The sequence below is a fragment of the Populus nigra genome, chromosome 19, assembly GCF_951802175.1.
Source record: "Populus nigra chromosome 19, ddPopNigr1.1, whole genome shotgun sequence".
In the NCBI taxonomy this organism is placed as follows: Eukaryota; Viridiplantae; Streptophyta; class Magnoliopsida; order Malpighiales; family Salicaceae; genus Populus; species Populus nigra.
Window position 1 is genome coordinate 12,905,922 of NC_084870.1, and position 21,725 is coordinate 12,927,646.

At 36.9% G+C, this 21,725-nt stretch overlaps 4 protein-coding genes across 6 annotated transcripts; 2 read left to right on the forward strand and 2 right to left on the reverse strand.

Moving 5' to 3' along the window:
• Positions 1-621: 621 nt before the first annotated feature.
• Positions 622-10,223, reverse strand: LOC133680337 (serine/threonine-protein kinase TOUSLED). 3 transcript variants are annotated; one of them, XM_062103215.1, is made up of 16 exons: positions 9,104-10,223; positions 8,090-8,179; positions 7,675-7,881; positions 6,197-6,247; positions 5,901-6,008; positions 5,784-5,828; positions 4,775-4,887; positions 4,317-4,383; positions 3,558-3,624; positions 2,868-2,965; positions 2,582-2,761; positions 2,202-2,412; positions 1,781-2,045; positions 1,529-1,583; positions 1,100-1,261; positions 622-996 (listed from the first exon to the last, which is right to left on the reverse strand). In XM_062103215.1, exons 1-16 carry the CDS (start codon positions 9,371-9,373, stop codon positions 901-903), a joined length of 2,085 nt encoding a protein of 694 aa, XP_061959199.1. In that variant the 5' UTR covers positions 9,374-10,223; the 3' UTR covers positions 622-900. The 3 variants fall into 3 exon arrangements, with proteins under 3 accessions (XP_061959199.1, XP_061959197.1, XP_061959200.1); XM_062103213.1 differs by having other exon boundaries at positions 7,675-7,887; positions 9,104-10,212; XM_062103216.1 differs by lacking the exon at positions 6,197-6,247 and having other exon boundaries at positions 7,675-7,887; positions 9,104-10,214.
• Positions 10,224-11,366: 1,143 nt separating this feature from the next.
• Positions 11,367-15,573, reverse strand: LOC133680338 (uncharacterized). The gene is given in 8 exon segments (XM_062103217.1): positions 11,367-11,860; positions 11,862-12,613; positions 12,779-12,886; positions 13,686-13,802; positions 13,945-14,106; positions 14,503-14,664; positions 14,763-14,951; positions 15,098-15,573. Coding segments are annotated over 8 exon segments (1,998 nt in total). The 5' UTR covers positions 15,437-15,573; the 3' UTR covers positions 11,367-11,691.
• Positions 15,574-16,709: 1,136 nt separating this feature from the next.
• Positions 16,710-18,747, forward strand: LOC133680651 (protein disulfide-isomerase LQY1, chloroplastic). The gene is made up of 4 exons (XM_062103686.1): positions 16,710-17,087; positions 17,199-17,235; positions 18,020-18,103; positions 18,453-18,747. The coding sequence occupies exons 1-4, from the start codon at positions 16,773-16,775 to the stop codon at positions 18,503-18,505; spliced, it is 489 nt and encodes a 162-aa protein (XP_061959670.1). The 5' UTR covers positions 16,710-16,772; the 3' UTR covers positions 18,506-18,747.
• Positions 18,748-19,768: 1,021 nt separating this feature from the next.
• On the forward strand, positions 19,769-21,274 carry LOC133680650 (carboxylesterase 15-like). Its single transcript, XM_062103685.1, has 2 exons — positions 19,769-20,761; positions 20,894-21,274. The coding sequence occupies exons 1-2, from the start codon at positions 20,076-20,078 to the stop codon at positions 21,198-21,200; spliced, it is 993 nt and encodes a 330-aa protein (XP_061959669.1). The 5' UTR covers positions 19,769-20,075; the 3' UTR covers positions 21,201-21,274.
• The last annotated feature ends 451 nt before the right edge of the window (positions 21,275-21,725 follow it).

Consider the following 21,725-nt stretch of genomic DNA (forward strand, 5'->3'; position numbering starts at 1 on the left):
CCCTAATGATTAGCTGAGGTAATATTCTGGCTGCAAACATCGATCCTGTGATATACACATCCATTTAATATGAAAAAAAATGCGTTATCTATTTTAAAAATAAATTAAATACTAACATTTATATTTCCATATCACGCTGGCTAGCATCCAAATTCAGATGCATAATTTTTAGCACATTATTTTATCATATCTTGGCCTTCAAGAAACTGTACTTAAGAAATGAATTAGCTACCACCACAGGAATATGGAACTGTTAAATGAGATTATTTTGTTAAACTCGAATTCTTGGAAGAATATTTGAACATATGTAGGAATGATAAATTTAGTATTAAAATGATGGTTAGTCTCCAACACACGTGCTCGCTTGCCTCCATTGATGCATGGGTCAAAACATTGCAAGGACTGATATCAAATGAGAATGGGGTGTTGAATACCATACGGACTTTGTGCGTGCATACTGCGTATCATGCCAATCATGGGGAGTGAGGCGATTAGTGGGGCTGGATTCTTTGAAGCAGGCTGGTGAAAGGATAAATGTCTAGCAAATAAATCGGTTCTCAAGAGCACGCAAAGTTAGGTTTGGCATGAGCACCAAGCTTGCCTACTGACCATTCCGTCAAGTTAAACCAATTTATCTATATATTTCATTTTCTTTTTTCCTGAAGGCGGAGAAGATACAGGCAAGAATTACAACGAACAAAACAAAAATGAACTAGGAGGGGACAGGAGAGCAGCTGCCTAGATTTGTTACCTTGAAAAAGCACGAGAAAATTACAAATCTTTACAACCTATACAAAATTCCAAGTTTTACGGCAACAACTTTGTTTCCAGCTTGGCCAAAAGGAAATCTTCCACCTCCCCGCCCTCTACAAATCTTTAATCTGTGACTTTGTACACTCTTTACCTCTTTACGTAAGTAAGGTATGGATCTTGAGCAATGGTCAAGACATCTGGTCTATCTGCTTGGTTATAGGTTAGACATCGACGAATCAAATCCTGTAATCCATCAGGAATATGTACAAAGTCATTGTCCGGCCAGTGCAGTGAAAATAAGACCCAAGCAAACAAGCAGTGAGAACTGCCAAAACACGTCACTCACCTTTGCCTCGTTTGAGATAGTAGGCTTTGAAGGGAATTCAACCCTGCGAGCTTTTATAATTGTATCTTCACGAAGTATTCGTTCTTGGGTTTGGTCATGCCCAAAAGGACGTCTGCCATAGAGCATTTGGTAAAATAGTACTCCAGCTGACCAGACATCAACCTGTATCCCAAGAAAGAGCATTTCAAAGAAGGTTAAAATAAAATACACGAAGTTTAAGCTGTTGATTGTCTCAGGTGATAACCAACTTGGAAATTCTTAAGCAGGACTAAACAGACTCAACCACTGAAAGGCTGATGAGCACACAATTCAGAGGAGCATGAGACCCAAAAATATGAGAAATCCTCATTTCAGAAAAATGCATTGTTTTTTTCTTGGCTCTGGCTGTGACTAAATGTCTTCGATGGGGAGAAAATAGAGTTCACTTACCTTTGAAGATATTAAAGGTGTCTTGCTGAGCTCAAAACATTCTGGTGGCAAATACCTAAAATTACAAAAGAAAGCAGAATCAAAATGTTGCCCAGGTAGCCAAACTAGAAAAGATTTTTTTATCACTAGTACGAGTGAAAGAGATGTCTAGTAAATTAGTGCAAGTGCAATCATGTCTTGAAAAAAAAAAAAGAATAGAACATTTACAACATCCAGGATAAATCACAAATGACAAACTGCAGTGTTACTCACCAATACGTTCCAGCTCCCTGAGATGTAAGTTCCATTCCCTGTGATCCAACATCTTCCTCCACAATCTTGCTAAGACCAAAATCAGTAACTTTTGCAATGCCAAATTCATCAAAAAGAACATTCCCAGGCTTCAAATCATAATGGATAATCTTCTGTGCTCTTTTATTCAAGTATACAAGGCCTTGAAATATCTGGACAATAATAATCCTAGCTTCCCTCTCAGGTAATACAGGTGTAGCTTTAAGAACGGCATCGAGATCTTTACCTGAGAAAAAAAAAAGGTAAATGAAAAGAAAAAATCTGAGTACTGGAGGCAAATTCTATAAATGAAAAGAAAAAATCTGTAAAAGATTGAGTTTTTAGTCTACTATACATCAAACTATAAACAGACCAACAGTTGTCAAGAGATTAAATGCCATACCACTACAGTACTCCAAGACAGTGCAGAACGTATTCTGGTCAATTTCAAAAATGTCCCAAAGCCGAACAATGTGATTATGCACCAATGTCTTATGAATATTGTACTCCCGCATTGCGTGCCGAATGTAACTTTGCTTCTTATCCTCACTCCACTGAGCATTCAGACCATGAAGCTTACATGCAACATATCTATGGTCCACCAAATCATAAGCCTGCTGGAAATTTCTCACTTCAAATCACTGCAAAAAAATATGCTTTTACAATTGCCAATGATGGCAACAAAATGATCTAGACTTTTGTCATGGTAAATAGGAAACTTGATCAAACAAGCAGTAGTTAATATTTGAATCATCAAATGAACTGACTTGCCGAAGTTCTGACCTTGTAAACCTCACTAAATCCCCCTTTACCAAGAAGATTTAGAAGGGCATATCGGTGATTTAAAATCTGAAAATTATTAAAACGTGAACCATCCTCATCTCGTATCCGTTTCATTTCACGTATGAGCCGTCCCTTTTCCAGTTCATAGCGATCTCTTTCACGCAAAATAGTCTCTTCCTCCTGCAGTGAACCAACAACTCAATTGCAAGGGATGCATGTATAAATGAACATTTCCAACTTTTGCAATCCTTACCAACTGCAGCATGGAGATAACAGAATGACTTACACGCTTCATGCTCACGAGACGAGATTTAAAAATCTCATCCTGGATGAGAAAATCTTCTTCTTGTACTCCTGATTCTGCATCTGTACCATCACCCTTGTCTTCACAGCAACAGCAACTACTGTTAATACTCAGGAGGTTGCTTCATAAACAAAAAGTAACAGGGGGGGGAGGGGATAATACTAAGCGTGCATTTATTTTCTTCTCATTTACTTGTTGATAGGTTACATTTTTTGCTGGTGTTTGAGGCCACGACACCTCAGTGAGACATCAGTCTGTCACCCTGTAGTGCAGGGGGTGGCAGTTACAAGTGATAATAAACCATTTAGCACCAAAAGGTCAAACAAAATCCACCTGAGTTAGGAAATTATACACACAGGACAACATTTGAGCAATACATTATCATACACATATTGGTATGTAGGCATGCATGACAGCAAGCATGAGGCTTATCAGGAAGTAGATCATATCTATGGGGGTAACTTGGAAAGCCACAAAAGCTTCTCATAGTTTCTCGTAGCCAGAGGCACATGCCAATATTTTAGAGCACTGACAGTCATGATGCCCTTGTGACCAAAGATCGCATAAGATTATATGTATATGTATGCTTTAATCATAGTCTAAAAGGGGCCAAAAGTATGCAGAAGGAGTAAAAAGAAGGTATTGCCAAATATTACAAGAAATATGTTTTACCAGATTGTCGTTTCTTCAATGATTTCCGCTGCCGCTCAATTGCCTCCTTGGTTTCTAATAACTGTCTCTGAAAAATAAATCATGAAAATAAATATTACAACCATAAATATAGTTCATTAAATAATTCCTTAACTGGAATTATTGCCTATTGAAACTAAAGACTGAAAAAACACAACAGAAAATTATAGCGACAAAACATGAAAGGCTGCAGGATTAAAGATATAAAACCCGTATATTGAGTTTAGTGGAATCATGGTGAAAATAGAAAGCAGCAAGCTATTAGTAGACAACATTTAAAACAATGTATTTTGGGATCTGTCAAAGCATAAGATGGGCACATTACCATTCAATGTGAAAAGAGCATCTGTAATAGAACTGGCATAACAGCAAAAATCATTCAGAAGAATGATTATTGTATGAGCCATCAAGAAAATTACCAAAACCAAGAACATTAAAGATATGTGTATACATAAACCAAACAAACATTTGTGTGTGTGGCATTTAACCTAAAAACAACTTCTATCAGATTTTATTTAAAGAATGAAGATATGCCTCAATCCTTGTCTTCTATATCCACTTCTGCTTCACGTGTTCTAAATGCACGGTAATTTAATTTAGTAGGGGGAAAAATCAGTTTATAAGGACACAACCTTGAAAACACATAAAAAAAAATCATTGTGAAGGAAAAATTGAGCTATATGAAGGTAAATGAACTAGGTAGGGGGAAGAGAGAGAGAGAGAGATCTGACGACAACATACAAGATGAATATTTAGATCTTTCAGCATTTGCCCATCCTCCCACGTCTCAGATATGATAGTTCCAGCTCTGAAATGGACAAAAGAACATAAGAACTCCCATATTAAGTGAAGGATGTAAGGAACTCGCGAAAGTTATAGATCCAAAACTTGGTGGTGTTATAGATTGTGTTTTTCCAAGTAGATTGTATTGGCCTTGTGTGAACAAACATGATCATTCTAGAGCCTATGCAAATGTTATAGAATCCAAAACTTCACATAGGGATAAAACACAGTTCAAGAGATCATGGACCCAGTTTGTTTGAGCTCCCTGCTGTCCAGATGCTGTTTACATTTGGTGGTCTTTTTCATCAATATTTTTTTTTCATCTTTCTGCTTTTAAATCACTCAGACAGGGCACCAAGAGGAGGTAAAGGTCCATTCAAGCACATTTAGTTGAAGCTTAAAAGATGTGGGTATACCTGATAACACCCACACTGCCAAGTCTTAAAGAATCCTGGCGAACTTTCATCCTGGCTTCTTGTCTCTCTGCTTTTGAAACAGATATCAGCAGATCAGATATAATTTTCGTTCTCTGCATCGAGAAGGAAATGAATATTAAAAATGGTTACAACTCTGCTAATCACAAACTTATTACACTGTTCCATGAGGAAGCAGATTAACTTCCCAGTGAGAAATGAAAGCATCAGTATCAGGATTCCAAACTGAAGTCATGTGCAGATGGTATTAACTGACAATTTCAAATCAGGCCAATCAACAAGCACAGAACTCTTCACCAATGAATTGTAAGAATGCATGCCTAAGACTGCAGAGTTGATAATAACTGTGAACAATGGTTGAATTCTTCAACAATTTTCTCAAAAACAACTTCAATCGCAGAGCATAAGTACATTATGCCACTATGAAACTGCCTTGCAAATGCATCCCATAAAACATCTATGGCAACCTTTATAACAGTTGATGTATTATCATAGCAGCAAAGAAAAACCCACCCACTACAAAGTCTACCATAACATTCAAGAGGGAAGAACATAGCATGTCTGCCTCAATATTGTTATATTTGGCTCTCAAAATTCTGTTTTGTAGGTGATGACATAAAATGATTGAAATAGGCAAATGTACAATCTAACAAGAATAATGTCAGTGCTTTTCTGCTAAAACAACATTAAATGTCTAGTTCTTTTGAAGTTTCATTGTCTCCAGAACCTTCCCGAACCATTTAAACATTCACTGTTAAACAGCAAACATTAATCTCTTTGTCACCTTTAATCTGTTCCCAATTTAAACGATGTAATTCTTTAGTAAAGCTCACAAAATTTGAAGCCAACAGCTTAACCAATTTGCTAAGAATCATATGGTATCATAGCATGCAAAGAAACTTAAAACATTTGGGTAATTTTATTACTATATATTATTTAATCAGCATGAGAGAGAGAAAAATAGATAAAGACCAAACTCCCAATAGCATACCTTTGGCTTCATTTGTTGTTCATAATCTTTGAGTTCCTTCAATTCCTGTGCAGATAAAATAAAAGAGTATTAGCATTGCGGATAGTCAAAATCCATAAAGTAATGGCAAAAGTATACCTTTTCTAACTGGTGGCAGAGATCATGATTATTAGAGGCCTCTTGACGAGATTTACGAAGATCTTCCTCTAGAATGGAAACTTTTGCACGTAAAGATGCAAGATCTTCCTAAATTAAGTTGAAAAAAAAAGGGATTAGATTTGCATGTAAAGAAGCAATATGGAAGCACCCTGAGCCTTGAGGAAACCATTCTGCAAATTGCAAAGGAAACAACAACAAGAACAATAATAAAATCTAACAAAATGCAGGAATTCTAGGAATAGAAACAATTCAATACCAAATCACCCAACTGATACCTCTAAGGATATGTGATCATCATTTCTGAAGTGCTCTTTGGGCCTGTTATCCTGCATAGTGAATATTATCTGTCATTCTAAATAGATTTCTATAGACTGCATCCTATATTTCTCACCATTAAGCTGCAGCATAGGAGGTCAGTATGAATGAATAAATGTTTATGGCTGTGGTCTTCAGTTCCTTACAGTCAATTACAAAAATAAATCAAAGGAAGAAACATCAATGAATTCAAAAAAGAAACAACTCAAACGCACTCGCCACATAGAGCTTAACCAAGGGAAAACTGATAGATGGCCTTCAAATCAGATCAACTCACTCATGACAATAAAAAGACGTGTGACTATTTTTATGACCTCTTTTACAGTCACTGCAATCACATATCAGTGTTATGATAATAAACATTAAATGAATAGTATAAGAGTTACTAAAAACAAGGAGGGTTTGATTTGAGGAAAAAGAACTAAGAGTATTTTTAATCAAAATACTTAATGAAACATACGAAAGCCATTGCCAAATAAGTTTTCAAATTAAAATACAATTGGACAAGCCCACTAAAATCATATGTCATTTGCCCATAGAGGCATAAGGCTGTTACTGAAGCTCACTATCTGTTCCTCACTGGCAACCATCAGTCAGGTACCCTGCTGCCACAGGTAACTACCACAGTTTAGCATAGCCACCAAGATGTCTTATCTGGTTTGTTCCCTCATCAAACAATGAGCATTTCCTTTCTAGTGAATTCTCGATGGGTTCCAAAAAAAATAATTAATTGGTTATCTTGACATCAAAAGGCACCATGTTACAGGGAGAAACAAAGTTGTGGCTTTATTTTGGTAGTCTTATATGTGCAAATATCCCCTAAAGTTATGTAAAAGGGTATGGTAGTGCAATGTACTCCTTTTAGATGTGGTTATTACAACTCACTTCTTCAATAAACTTTGCAGCTACTCATCTAGAGCCTCAAAAATGTAGTTAATACCCTCATTTTCAAACAAAAAAAACATGGCATGCCTGGCTGCAGAAATGAAATACCAGATGTAGATTTCCCTAGCACATAATAAATTTCTTCCTTACCAACATACTTTCAGACACCAATTAATGGATCTAAAAGCATTCAATGCACACATAAAGACATAAAGTATAAATGGCGCAACCATACGAGCAATTCAATCTATCATATGATCAGAAAATTGGCTCATTCAGTCATTTGCATCTCAACCTGTGCAGTCGCATCTTTAAAGTTTCCAACACACCCCATGGGTGTGGAAACTCCCTCTTTCACACAATGGTAGTTTATGTTGTTGAGGCATAAATACATATTTTTTTGTCCTACACCAAATTAAGAGTAGGTGAACTGAGCCCCTAAAAGGGGTACCCCTTTTCTTTGCAATGATGAAATGAAATCTACAATAAAACTTAATTTTGTTAATTAGAGGAACCCAGGATTTTGAAGAATTTGTCAAGATAGAGAATGTACCTTGAGATACGAGTTCTCAAGCTGACCATTTGAAGGTGAGGCTGTTGAAACAGAAACTTGTGATCTAATCTGATCATTAGCTCTGGAACCACGACCTCTACCAGAATTAGACTGACCCCTGCCACGACCTTGTTTTTTCCTGTTTGTATCAGAACCGCCCTTGGTCTCTTCAGTTTCCCCGGTCTTTTGCCTTCCATCATTCACTGCCTGTGTCTTTTTATTGTTTTAATCAGAGATTAGTATGCAAATATTTTGCCTAAAATGAAAGTCAAAAGGAGGATTTATGGAAAAGAAACAGCCATAAGCAATATCTAACTAAACCTAGAAAAATTTATATAAGGATATGGGCTAAAGCACTTGACATGGAAACAATTTTACATTTCAGACCAAAGTAGATTGTCTAACATCAATCTACCTCAAGATGTTCAATGACAGCTGAATTATTAATTTCTTGTAATCTCTGGCGCTTCTGAGTGTTTGCTTGTATAAGAAATTCCCCTCCATTCTGCATAGAAGAATAAAAAAGACAAAATCGTGGATCAGGAAAAATGAACAACTGACAAGTGACTGTAACGAGACAATTTTTATGCAAACAAGATGGCCTCAAAGTGAAAACAATGCACAAAAACTTATTGCCAATTTCCAATCCAGTAGAAATTGCAAATATTTATTTCGCAAAAAGGTTTGATCAACTTCCTTGATCAAAATGAAAAGCTTTTCTGCACATGTAGCATTGCTACCCAAGTGCAGCGCGCATACTCAAAAAATTCCATGTGCACCATCCCAATCTAATTGTAACAGATCAACAGATTTTTCATGTGTATAAAGAGCAAAAAGAAGTTGCAATCACAAAGCCAGAAACTGACATGAACCTTGCTAAAATGTTTTTTACAGAAGAAACATTCCAACTTGAATATCTATTCATTGTCAGTTTTATCTAACCCGACACAAAGCAGAATGCTCACAGAAGCCATCCTCTTAAACTCCCACACATAGAAACCAGAAAAACGAAAATATAATAAACCATGTTTCAGAAATAAAGAAAACTACTTTCTCTAAGTAAAATCATCGTCCACTTTATCCCATCAGGAACATATATTATCAATGCGTAAAAATTCCACTTACATCTACAGGCTCCTTACAAAATCCAAACGAAAGAAGACCAAGTAATCAATTCAACTTTCAACCAAAGTATGGTAAAGTACAAGCACATATGGAATGAATATGAAGATGTTATGCCCTGGCATATATAAAGTATGATCAAACAAGACATATAATGATTCATAATTCAATAAAAAAAATATCAAACAGGTCAATGTAATTATCCTCCAACGTAACTCCACAATCAAAATTTTCAAAATTTCTGTAAAACCCACTTCAAACTCATCGGCAAAACATAAATAAATACAATGACAAATGAAAAACTTACATCATCGTCAGAATCACTAGACTCTGCCAATTCCTCAGGAGGCCCAAATTTCGGACCAGGAGAAACAGAGGACCAAATGGGTTGCTGTTGCTGTTGCTGTTGTTGTTGATGCTGCGGCTGCTGTTGCTGTAGCTGAACAGGGGGGCCAGGAGTGACAGAAGGTACCTTGCCAGCCATACGAGCTTCAAGTTTAGCAATTTTAGTAGGCAAAGACTGGTCTGACTGGTTCGAAGAGTTTGAAGAGAAATGCATTAACATATCATCCGACATTGTGCGTAGAAAAATGGGTTAGGTTTGGAATTGGAAAATAAACCCTAAAATGTTAGCTTTTTGTGGGGAGAACCATGGGTTTTGGAAAAGTAGTGATTTTTACAAGGAAATAAAGAGGGCATGATCAAAGAAGAGACTAAAGAAGGGTCCTTTTTTAGGGTTTTGAAGATTAGTAAAGAAAAGAGGAATCAGAGAGGGAGTGAGGGAATTGGTACGGACAGGAATAACCTGGGAAGGGCAAGGTCAAGTAAAGAATGATGAGGCTTTGGTTTGGTTTGGTTTTTTTGAAAAGATTTTCGTTTTGAGTGTATTTCTGGGCAAAGGAAAAACTGAGTGTCAACGGGGTATGTGGGTGTGTACTGGTTTTGATTTGGTCATGGGATATGTTGCGTAGATGGGTTTTGTTTAACTATTTTGAATTGGAAAACAATAAAAGAGACTGACTGAATAATGACTGTTGTGGAGTTATGTTTCGTGCTGGAGAGAGTTGTGGGGTAAAGAATTTGAACAGGTTAGGTCAAGAAAGGAAAGGAGAGAAGGGAATGGCAAGGAATGAGGACATGATGGATTGGGATGGTGCTGTGACTTGGGGCATTAGGGGGGGAGGGCTAGGGAGATCTGCCTAATGTCTTTGATAGCAAGGCATGTGATGGGAGCAAGACCACTCGTTTTAAAGCTATTCTATTGATCTTTTTGCGCTACTAGTGTTGTTGAGATTTGAGAAAAGAGGGGAGGAAAGGAAATATCTCAATTAAAACCCTCAAATTCCTCTTGTTTTCAATCAATTTGTAGTAAATTCGTAGTGATTCTTGGTGATAAAACATGACTAGAGTGTAATCTTGTAAGCTCGATTGACAAGTACAGCCCTGTTTACAGAGAGGTCATGAATTTAAATACAGGTTCTCGAGAAGTGAAATAAGTGGGTCAATCAAGACGCAGCTAAGGCCTCATGAAATGAGCTACGCTTACTTCACCCTGTACAAAAGAAAATTGTGCAATGGGTTGGACTAAGGTTTCATGACATCTGGGCTGGTACAGCGTAACCTGTGATAGGACTTGTCACTTGTGCCGAAATAACACGTGAACCAGTATGTAGACAGGCTGACAATATCCTAATTTTGAGCATACAGGTTGGCCAGCAAACCTGTGATTTAGAAGACCAAGTTAGGTTTCAATTCTATAAAATCTCATCCAAGAGGTTTAAAAGAAAAGAAGAAAGATTATCTTATTTTAATAAAATAAAAAAGTTATCGATTCAATAACTAATAAATTGATCTAATAATCTAATAACTCGGATGAGGATTTTTTATCATGTCAAAGCTCGTACCAAGTTTAACAATTATGGTTGATTTTAAAGTAAGGTTGATAAGAATCAGTTTTTTTTTTTTTAACATAATCATAGAAGTTAAAAGAGAAGCTGGGTGAACATGACTGCATATTCTTTGCTGCTTTGGTTGCATGACATGCAAAGTAGACAGTCAAGATTCTAGGCCATGCAAGGAAGTACATGAAGGAAGGTGGGGTTCTGCTGGTGAGGAGTGTAAAAGGGGCTCGAGCAATTCTTTACCCTGTTGGTGGAGCAGGATGAGCTTAGCTTTGAGTTTCTCTCCATCTTGTTCTCCTCCGCCGACCGGTGATTTCAAGAATAAATGCTTCCATCTGCTTTGCTAAGCTGATCCTGGAGCGATTATGGAGTTACATGGGATGCATGTCAGTCTTCTCCACCAGCTGACAATAACTAGATGGTTCCTGCTAAAATATTTGGCTATTGTCTCTGTTCGGTTTTTATTGTCTCTGTTCGGTGGAGATTTTCCTTTCCGGCAAGAGATGCGGTATTCCTAGCAAGGAAGGAGGGAATTTTATGGTGCTAAAACTGTAACTAACGGATACAGAAATAAACACAGAAAAGAGAGAATCATATTCAGTCCCCTAGCCTCAAACATTGAATATTCCAAAATTTCAACTTCTGAAGTGATCTTTTGGAAGTCTGGGATTCAAGAAATGACAATGATTCTGACATAAATAAATCAACAAAGTTCTTTCAGAAAGAATGGGGTAAAAGTAAGTTCCTCTCAACTTAAACCACTACCTATCCTACAAAGGTTACAGCAAGGAGTGTGGATACATGCATTGAGGAAAGAATGTATAAATCACTAGAACAAGAGCATCCATGTATGAAAAAATGATTTGTCAATAACTTGCGCGCCAAAGGGATCAAAAAATTACATAACTTAGATGACTCCCGGAAAAAAATTTGGGTTCCCCGCTTCAATAGTTGGAATATAATTCGCATTTCTACCACCAACCATTGTCTCTCCTCATCCCAGTATTGCCAGAGCTGCCAAATGTGTAACCAGAGTTGCCATATGCATGGCCATAGGTGTTCTATGCATGCCCTGAGTTGTTGTGCACATACCCTGAGTTGTCCTGTGCATGCCTGAAGTTGTTATATGCATATCTGGAGTTGTTGTGTGCATGCCCGGAGTTGTTGTATCCAGGGCCGGAGTGACTGTATGCATGCCTGGGGTTGCTGTATGCATGGCCAGAGTTGCTGTATGCATGGCCGGGGTTGCCAAACCTGGATGCTGAATATCTATGCTGATAAGGTGTTGCCGACCCTTGGAATGCTGAAGTTCCTGAATGACTCCAGCTATTTTTCTTAAAAGTTTGAGAACTTGACATATGATGGCCAGAAGTCATAGGAGAACTCTTGCAACCCTTGTAAGAAGGTGTTGAAGGAGAATTGAAATGGTTCTTGGAATTAGACCAGGATACATCTCCAGGATCCTCTGTAATCCATCCACCTTTGTGTTTTGATTTTTTTGGTGTTGATTTAGATACATCTCCAGGATCCTCTGTAATCCATCCCCCTCTGTGTTTCGATTGTTTTGGTGTTGATTTAGATACATCTCCAGGATCCTCTGTAATCCATCCCCCTCTGTGTTTCGATTGTTTTGGTGTTGATTTAGATACATCTCCAGGATCCTCCATAATCCATCCACCTCTGTGTTTTGACTTCTTTGGTGTTGACTGGGATGAATTTGTTAGATGCTCTGCAATGTGGTGACCTTTGTGTTTTGATTTTTGCGGTGTTGTGATGCCTTTCTCTTGGGACTTGGCTTTTCTCTTTTTACGAGCCTTGACAAGATCATGCGGGGCAGATTTAATTCCCAAGCTTTCTTTATTTTCTCTATGAGCTTTTAGAGTCGGGGTTAATAATTCACGATTCCTCCTCCCACCCTGCTTATGGTAAACAAATACTCGCTTTACTTATATTTTTAGGGAACACACACAATATTCTATGAAGGGAAACAGAATCTTTTGATGCTGAAGAAATGAAATATGATTAAGCGGCATATAAATGAACCCTCAGACAGTGATACACATATTTGCTGAAAAACTTACCCTAGCAGAACTGGTGCACTCACGTGCAAAATGCCCTCCTTCCCCACATCTGTAGCATGAACTAGGTGATTCTGTCATAGAGGCTTCCTCGTGTAACCTTCCACAGTCCTACATAGATTGATACCAACGCATTGAAAGAAGGCTGGTCACCAGCAAGAAAATTTTGAAAAAAAAAGTTCAAACCATCTCGGGAACAGTTGGGTGAAGAGAAACAATGTTGCAATTACATATGCCAATGTCAAGGGATTTGTCAAGATCCCATAACAGAGATTCCAAAGCATGGGCAATGTCAAAGTAGCCACAAGAGGTGTCTTGCACAAACAAAATCATATATTAGCAGTATAAAAACATGTGCACCAAGAATGTTAATGTCATGTAGGTTGTAAAAATAAGGCACAACTCCAGACCATATATTATCAAAGAACAACTTATCTAGAAAGCCACGCTGTATGTACGAAATGTGATATAATGTCCCTCACTTGCAAACTTAACAACAAGAGAGAGAAAAGTAAAGCCAAGACAATTGGAAAGAAAAACATCAGCAAAAGAAAGTTTCGCCAACACTTTAAAATTCTAAACCACCATTGCTTGGACATCTACTGGGATCATGAAAGAATAACTATCAGCAATTGAGACAGTAAAACAATATTGTCAGAGCTGAACCAAATAGCACAGGGATATTAATATAGAAACTATCATATTGACAGACCTAAACCTAAAATCACAAAATACAGTGCCACTCTTTTCCACACATCATGTCAGCATGCATTCAGTCCAAGAAAGTATAGTGCACTTACAGATAAAATTTTGTCCTTAACCATAAGCATGAAAGGATATGCAGAAGGCACAAAGAGAGATGCCCATGAAGAGAGACACGTGGATATTGCAAGCAATGAATGGGACTTACCAAACCAGTATGACCCAGTTCACCACATCTGTAGCAAGAAACTTGTCTTGGACCATCATCACCAGAGGTAAAACAACATAAATGGCCAAAACTCTTGCAGATGTAGCATTGTATTTCCTGAATGATGATAAAAAATTAAAAAAAAAAGAAGATAAGAAACAATAATGATAATGATTCAAATTAGAATAAGACCACAAACTTGTAGGCATGCAGGAAGGGAAAAAAATTAGGCAACCACTGATGAAAAAGGTAGAACAACCTTGAGATCATCAACAGAATAATCGTTCATGCATGAGAGCATCTCATGCCCGGATCCCCCACATTTCAAACATATTTTTGAACTCTGATGAGTACCCTTATATTTCTCTGGACAATCTCTTGCACGGTGGCCATTTTCCTTGCAAATAAAGCAATCTTGTCCCTAAATAAAAAGTCAAGCATAACAAAACCCAGATTAAGCAGATTCTTCAGCTCCCAAACCATTTACACAGAATCTCAACACAAACATAGACATATAGACAAAATATTCCGTCATTCCAGTGTTCTTATGTTCAGGTAAAATATTCTGTTTTTTTATAGTTTGCTCTCATCTATGATATTTACACTTCAAACGAAGGAACTAAGCTATCCATATTTTCATAAAGGGAAGGTAAAGGTCCTAGTGATTCAAAGCAACTGCAGACAAATACATTCAGAGGCTACTTACCACACATGTCTAAATCAAATAACTCAAAGCCCACATGTGTAACATTTAAACAATAAAAGTCATAGATAAATAACAAGTCACCAACTTCTGAATAGTTATATCTTCACAAACCTTAGTGCATTGCTTAGCCCCATGCTCCAAACTCCCGCAAACAAAGCATGGCTTAATCTTCTTTGTAAATGTCGGACAGTTCACCGCCATATGACCTTCCTCCCCGCAGTTATAGCAATTTGACCAGCCACTATCTAGAGTATCAAAGTACCGTGGCCCCCGCTGACAGAATAAGTAAAACAGAGATACCAATCTAAGCCTTCCCATGAAAAAAGTGTTTCTTTCAAAATTGCAGATCACAACAAATATTTTTTACTCACAAGAAGCTTTCGGAGCACAATATTAACAGAGTCCTCAACTGCATTTGCACCACCATCTTCAACCAGTTCTGCAGCCTCGTCTACCTCTACCTTCTCACTCTTCTCTGCCTTCTCCATTATCTCCGCGTTGTCAACTGTTTCCGCCTCTTCAATTTTATCCACCTCCTCTTCTTCTTTCGCAATAACAACCTAATTACACATAATTAAGTACACAATCATTAAAAAAAAACTAATAAATCCTTAATACCAAAAGTAATCAATTTTCAAGCTCTAATAGTAGTAAATAATCAATTGAATTAAGAAAAAAAAATCAAGCTCTAAGAGACTAAACTCACTGAAACTTCCATCTTCTTCTCAACATTCTTTCTCCTTTTCCTCTTCTTCACCCCACGGGAACCCGCACTCGCCGATTCAGCCTCCATTGACGACGTCGACTCTATCTCCACCGCACCACCGTCTCGACCACCACCACCATCATCTAGAACGACAAAACCGTTGCCGTTTTCAGCCAATCTCGCCGCTCGCATTAACAGTGATTTCTCTACAATCTTCAAGCTCAGATCTTCATTCGCCTCTTCATCATCGCTACTAACCTCCGCTACAAATTTCTTCGGCTTCTCTTCTTCTTCTTCGATTACTTTGATTTTCGCTTTTCGCTTCTCTTTCTTTGCCATTTAATTAATTAAATTTAAGAAACCCTAATTTTGAAAAATCTAACCCTAATTTGATTTTTATGACGAGCGCAGGAGGAGAGATTTACATTCAGCTAGGGTTTGTGTCGGTTCTTTTATTCAAATCGGTTCCATCCATGCGGTTCTGATTCTGATTTAAAGTTTTAAAAAACCTCAAATTAGTCCCTAGTATATTATCTAGTTATCCTGTGAGTTCCAAGAATAATAGTTGTTGATTACGTTGCTGGTTGTTTTAGACATTTATTCAATTACATCCTTCTTTCCAAGTCTGTTAATTTTTCTGCCACATTTTCTTCAAAACCATGTTGTTTTTTACACAATCATGCACTACGAATCATAGTACTTAAACTTGATCTGATATGGATGATTAATTTAAGAAATTCAGGATTTAAAGCGTGGCTTAAGTTAGATTTTAAGTTAAATTAAAAAAATATTGATTAATTGAAACTCAATTAATTCAATAAATTTTTAATAATTTAATTGACTCAGTTAAAACCAAGCTAAAACCAAGCGTATTGTTGTAAAATATAATTTTAATAAATTAATTTTACCTTAATTAACTTATAAATTGACTTGGTAATTTAGTGACTCAGATATTTTTTAAAAGTCAGTATTTATACCAAATAGAACAATTATGTCTTGGATTCATGTTGATTTAGGAGTGTAATAACTTCTATTTTTTATATTTTTTAAAATTATTTTTAATTTAAAAATACATTAAAATGATTATTTTCATGTTTTTATTGTATTTTTAACATCAATACATTAAAATTATCGAACAAAACTAAAAAAACTCAATTTTATATCTTTTCAAAAGAAAACATGTTTAAAAAAAAATCTAAAAACAAAAACAAATGTAGTCCAAAACAAACAATAAAAATATTAGCACACATTATTAACTATTTAAATGTATATAATAAAATGGTTTATCGGTAAAGAAATGGGTGTTATGGATTGATTCAATCTTTTGCTCCCTACTTTTTATTTTAATATAGATTTTTTTATAATTTTTATATATTCTTATTGTTGCCAATAAATGCAATAAAAATAAGACGCGCGCATATATATATATATATATATATATATATATATATATATATATATATATATATAAAGAATTAAATAGAAAATTGGAAGAAAGCTGAACGAAGGGACCATATTAAACACGTTTTAACCAGTTAAAAAAAAAAAAGATCATATGGACCATAATAAGAAAATATAAAAAAAGGGGACCAAATATATATGACTAATCCAAAGAAAAACAAAGAGAAAACTCAGTACCACTGGCCTCCAAAAATTCTCCTCCTCTCGTCCATCCATGGCTCCACTCTCTTCTTGCTCCTCTCTCCACCCTCTCTCTTCTCTCTCTCCCCCTTCCTCTTCTTCTTCAAAAACACGTCACTTTCTTCCAAAACTACCCCCCTCGAAGCCTGAAATCCCCTCTCTCCCCCGCTTCTCCTTTATCAACCATAATAGCAACTATAAACTCTATCACCACCAAGCCACACCAAGCCTTCTTTTTCAGCCACAATTTTTGCTCAGTGGCTTGGATACTCCTTTGGATACCCAAACTGCCCTCTCTATTATCAGTGTCTTTGCTGCCATTGCTCTTTCTCTGTTCCTGGGCCTGAAGGTAATCTGCATTCCTTTTCGTTTTCATGTTTTCCTTCATTTCTTGCTTTTAGTTTTACGAGTGCTGAAAAATTTTAGATTTTGATTCATTAATCTTAATGGGTTTTTGCAGGGGGATCCTGTGCCTTGTGAGAGGTGTGCAGGAAATGGTAACTTCTTTTTCTTTTTTAGCTTTTCGGGTTTTGATGATTATGTTTGATGAAAGCTTTAAGCATTACTTTTAATTGCTTGTTGTGGAAATGTTAACAATGAGTGCATGAATTATCCCACCAAAGTGAACTAACAAATGTTGAATAGTTTAGCAGTTAGCTCAGGACTCATAAATTTGAAGTTTTAGGACTGCCAATATTTAGAACATTGGAGTTATATTATTGAAACGAAGGCAGCACCAAATTTCGATGCTTATTGTGTCAATTTGGGTTTGTGATGGTGTTTTTGTGACCGTTGTGTCAATTTATTGGTTTATGTTTTGGTATCTTTACTATTTGGTTTAGGTCAATGTGTTCAATAATTAACCTGTTTCTGAAATGGATGCTTTCAGTTTAATTTTGAGTTAAACAGGTCTGTTTAGTGCCAACGTTTGGGGGTTTTCTTGGCAATTCAGTGTTGTGTTTGAGTTCTGTAATCATGTCATTATTGAAAATACCACCTCTCTCCAAAGAAACTCCACTCTGCGACTGGATTCATTATAGCAGCATAGTTTGACAAACTGTAATGGAGACCTGCACTGGAAGCTTGGCTGTGAGACCTGAATTTGAGCAGGAGAGAAAGCAACTCAATTCAGCTTATTGTTAGAAGCACTACGTTCAAAACTGACTATTATGTGCAGCCTTCTCTCGCTGTTAGCAGAAGTCCTATTAATTTTGTGTTCTCATTGGATTATTGCATTAATTGGAAAGAGTGTGTCTTAATTGAACTTGTTACGATGTATAGGCGGCACAAAATGTGTGTTTTGCAATGATGGCAAGATGAAGCAAGAAACAGGCTTGATGGATTGCAGGGTGTGCAAGGGTGCAGGTAGAATCTCTCATGTTCAGATAGCTGTCACTAGCACCAATGGTGTTTTTTGATATCCAAGTATTTAGTATATGATTGATAACCTCACTTCTGTTCTTGATTACCATTAGAGTATCATTAGTTAATTCTATATAACCAGCTAGTGCATTCAGATGCAAAAATATAACTTCCCAACTCCATTCATGGAAAATTTTTGCAAGTGGATATTATTTCACTCTTGATTGTTGAACAATGTTAGTTTTAGGCGCTATCTAATTTGACTCAATTTTAAATTCAAAGTGACAAGGACATATTAAATCGCAAACTATTTGATCTGTTCACTCTCATTTGCTCCTGATTGCCTTTGTAGGATTGATACTCTGCAAGAAGTGTGCGGGTTCTGGCTATTCCAAACGCTTATGAACTTCAGATGTATTCTGCATGAATCACATATTTTTGGCCTGTAACACAAATTTGCTGAAGGTTTAATTCTTTTTTCCAGTTCTTCACTTTTTTTATATTTATTTTTCCATATTCTGTAAATTATTTTCCCTCTTCTCTCATATCCAACTTTATTATGTAATTGCAATGAGGTGGGGATAACAGAAATGTAAATACTAATGTAGCTATCTTTTAATTTTAAGATCATTTGATTCTTTAAGCCATCTCCAGCTGGCCAGATGAATTTCTCAAAAAAGGGAGTTCATTGTGTTTCTTTCTTTATTTCTTTTGCCCTTTGGTTTTGTTCTTTGAATGTGAGCAATCCTTAAATAATTCGGCACCATGGAGAGAAAATATTATTGCATGACTGTGAGCAATCCTTACATTATTCCGCACCATGGAGAGGGAAAAAAAATATTATTGCATGACGTAAGCTGGGCCTGTGGATATGAAATTTGTCAGCATTTTCTTGTGAATTTCCCACCTGAAATATCCCTTAGGCCTTAAACATCAGTTGATAGTGTACGCTTCGTAGATTATAGATATTTTTAAACTTTAAAGTCCGCCTTCTCTTTTAATCGGGGTAACGTTTTTAAGAATGCATCCCAACCCTGAGAGAACTATATTCTTACTGAAAATAACTATCGTAGGAACTTCGAGCACAGGGCATTGGAAATTATTCTAAAATGATCAGAAATTATTTCCATGTAGAGAATTTCCCAGTTGCAGTAAGTTTCTTGTCTTTATGCTGGATTGTTAGTCTTTCCGATTGGCATGTAATTACTAAAATTGCAGTTTTACTTCCATGTGACCTTGGAGTCTTGCTTGCTATAGATTGTTTTTGAATTAACGAGGCATCTTAGAGATAAGAAACCATATGATAGAAGAATTGATTAGAAAATGAATTGATCCAAAACAACCACAGGCTGGTGCTATTGTAAATGTGTCTGATCTGTTAGTATCCCTAGCATGACCTTTCAGCGTACTGTGAAATCCACCGTCTATTTTCCAAATACAATTTTCTCAGCTTGGAATTCAAAACAAAATCACTAGAACTGCGTGCATCTCCTCGGTTTAACACAGACAAAATTCTGTTTCCTCTTATGGTAGGGGACTGGGAATGCAGGGCTTTGTTGAGCTTGATCTATAGTCAAGCGGTATATGGTTCTGCAATAAATTGCTATTTTATGACTGTTTTCTATCTTTTGACAAGTCTAATTTATCTTTTTAGGGTAGATGTTTGCAGCTTTCTGTTAGAGAGTTCTAATGCTCGCCACGTAATCCACAAAGAAAGAATTGTCTATTGGTATTCTCTGCTGGCAGTATGTGACAAACACAAACAGTGAAATAGAGAAGCATCTAAAGTACTTTGTCCTGCCCAACCAAACCATACAAAAATCCAGAAACAACAAGCCATCTGTCTAATAAAGATATTCTAAGAACTTAAAAGAAAGCCGGCTCTTTTGACTCTTTCCTTGTTCTAGCTCTGTGCTTCTATCCCTCTCCTTCTTAATCCCCACTTCTTCAAGTCTTCCCTCACCATCAGAGAGAGATGTCCAACATAACTACCGGTGCCGCCGCTGCTGAGCAGCCATATGAGGTTGATGAATGCCGTGGAGTCCTTCGCGTGTACAGTGATGGCTCAATCTGGCGTTCTTTTGAACCAAGCTTCAAAGTTCCTGTCCATGATGATGGTTCTGTTGTCTGGAAAGATGCTTTCTTTGACTCCACGCATGATCTCCACCTCCGTCTCTACAAACCAGCTTCCCCCTCTTCCACAAAGCTCCCTATCTTCTACTACATCCATGGTGGTGGCTTTTGCATTGGCTCCCGTGCTTGGCCTAACTGCCAGAATTACTGCTTTAAGCTTGCCTTGGACCTCCAAGCTGTGATAATTTCGCCTGACTATCGCCTGGCTCCAGAGAACCGGCTCCCAGCTGCCATTGAGGATGGTTACATGGCCGTGAAATGGCTCCAAGCACAAGCTATGTCTGAAGAGCCGGACACCTGGTTGACCGATGTTGCTGATTTCAGCAAGGTGTTCATTTCTGGTGATTCAGCTGGTGGGAACATTGCTCATAACCTGGCAGTTCGGTTAGGAGCTGGTTCTCCAGAGTTGGCTCCGGTTCTTGTTAGGGGTTATGTTCTTTTGGCACCCTTTTTCGGCGGGACAGTGAAGAGTAAATCAGAGGCCGAGGGACCGAAAGAAGCATTCCTGAATTGGGAGCTTATCGACAGGTTTGTACACACCATTTTTCACGCTACCATTACTAGTTGTCAGACTAGACTCAAAGTTTAACTCGAATCAATCTATATTCTGAGTACTATTTGGTTTCCTGAGAAGTTACTTTTTCATTTAAACGTGGCTAGGTTTTGGAGGCTGTCTATTCCCATAGGAGATACAACTGATCATCCACTGGTGAACCCATTTGGACCACAAAGCCGGAGTCTTGAACCATTGGAACTTGATCCAGTCCTGGTAGTGATGGGAGGTAGTGATCTGCTCAAAGATCGAGCCAAGGACTATGCAGAGAGACTCCAAGAATGGGGAAAAGATATCCAGTATGTTGAGTTTGAAGGACAGCAACATGGGTTCTTTACCATTAACCCTAACTCCGAACCAGCTACTAAACTGATGCAAATCATCAAAACTTTCATAATTGAAAAATCCACCTAGTACCTGTTTGCCACCTCCACTATAATAAACTTGTATGAGCTAAAATAAAATGATACAAACTTTTATTATTCTTATATGGGATTTAATGATTAGTTGATTCCTACTTAATTTAACATAAAACTTTATTCTGATTAAATTTTAAATTGGTGATTCAGTCACTAAATTAAACCGGGTTTAATATTAAATTCATAAACTGCCAAAAGTATTAAAGCCTGGTATTCTCCCTAGAAACCAAATCTCTCATCATTCCAAAAGCTAACTATTTATATCATAAAGCTTACGGTAATATTGTGAGGTTTTGAAAGTAATTTATCCATAGCTTTTTTTTATGATTATACAAGAGAGAAAGTTCAAAAGAATAATAACATATGTCAGTATAATTATTATTATTAGTTTAAAATAAAGGATGGGCACATATAAAACGAGTGATGATTTCTTTTAGAACTGGATTCGGCATAAATTGGCTCTAATCAAATCCACTGAGAAATTTATTATCAATATGGATTGAGTCACTGTATTCAAATA

Excerpts from the sequence above, each read along its gene's own strand:
- LOC133680337 (XM_062103213.1), bottom strand. The coding sequence starts at position 9,373 with ATGTCGGATGATATGTTAATGCATTTCTCTTCAAACTCTTCGAACCAG. Across the intron at positions 2,413-2,581 it reads GATTTAGTGAGGTTTACAAG|GCTTATGATTTGGTGGACCA; the intron begins GTCAGAACTTCG and ends AATTTCCAGCAG. Across the intron at positions 1,262-1,528 it reads CACCTTTAATATCTTCAAAG|GTTGATGTCTGGTCAGCTGG; the intron begins GTAAGTGAACTC and ends CTTGGGATACAG.
- LOC133680651 (XM_062103686.1), top strand. The coding sequence starts at position 16,773 with ATGGCTCCACTCTCTTCTTGCTCCTCTCTCCACCCTCTCTCTTCTCTC. Across the intron at positions 17,088-17,198 it reads CTCTGTTCCTGGGCCTGAAG|GGGGATCCTGTGCCTTGTGA; the intron begins GTAATCTGCATT and ends GGGTTTTTGCAG. Across the intron at positions 17,236-18,019 it reads TGAGAGGTGTGCAGGAAATG|GCGGCACAAAATGTGTGTTT; the intron begins GTAACTTCTTTT and ends TACGATGTATAG.
- LOC133680650 (XM_062103685.1), top strand. The coding sequence starts at position 20,076 with ATGTCCAACATAACTACCGGTGCCGCCGCTGCTGAGCAGCCATATGAG. Across the intron at positions 20,762-20,893 it reads AATTGGGAGCTTATCGACAG|GTTTTGGAGGCTGTCTATTC; the intron begins GTTTGTACACAC and ends AAACGTGGCTAG.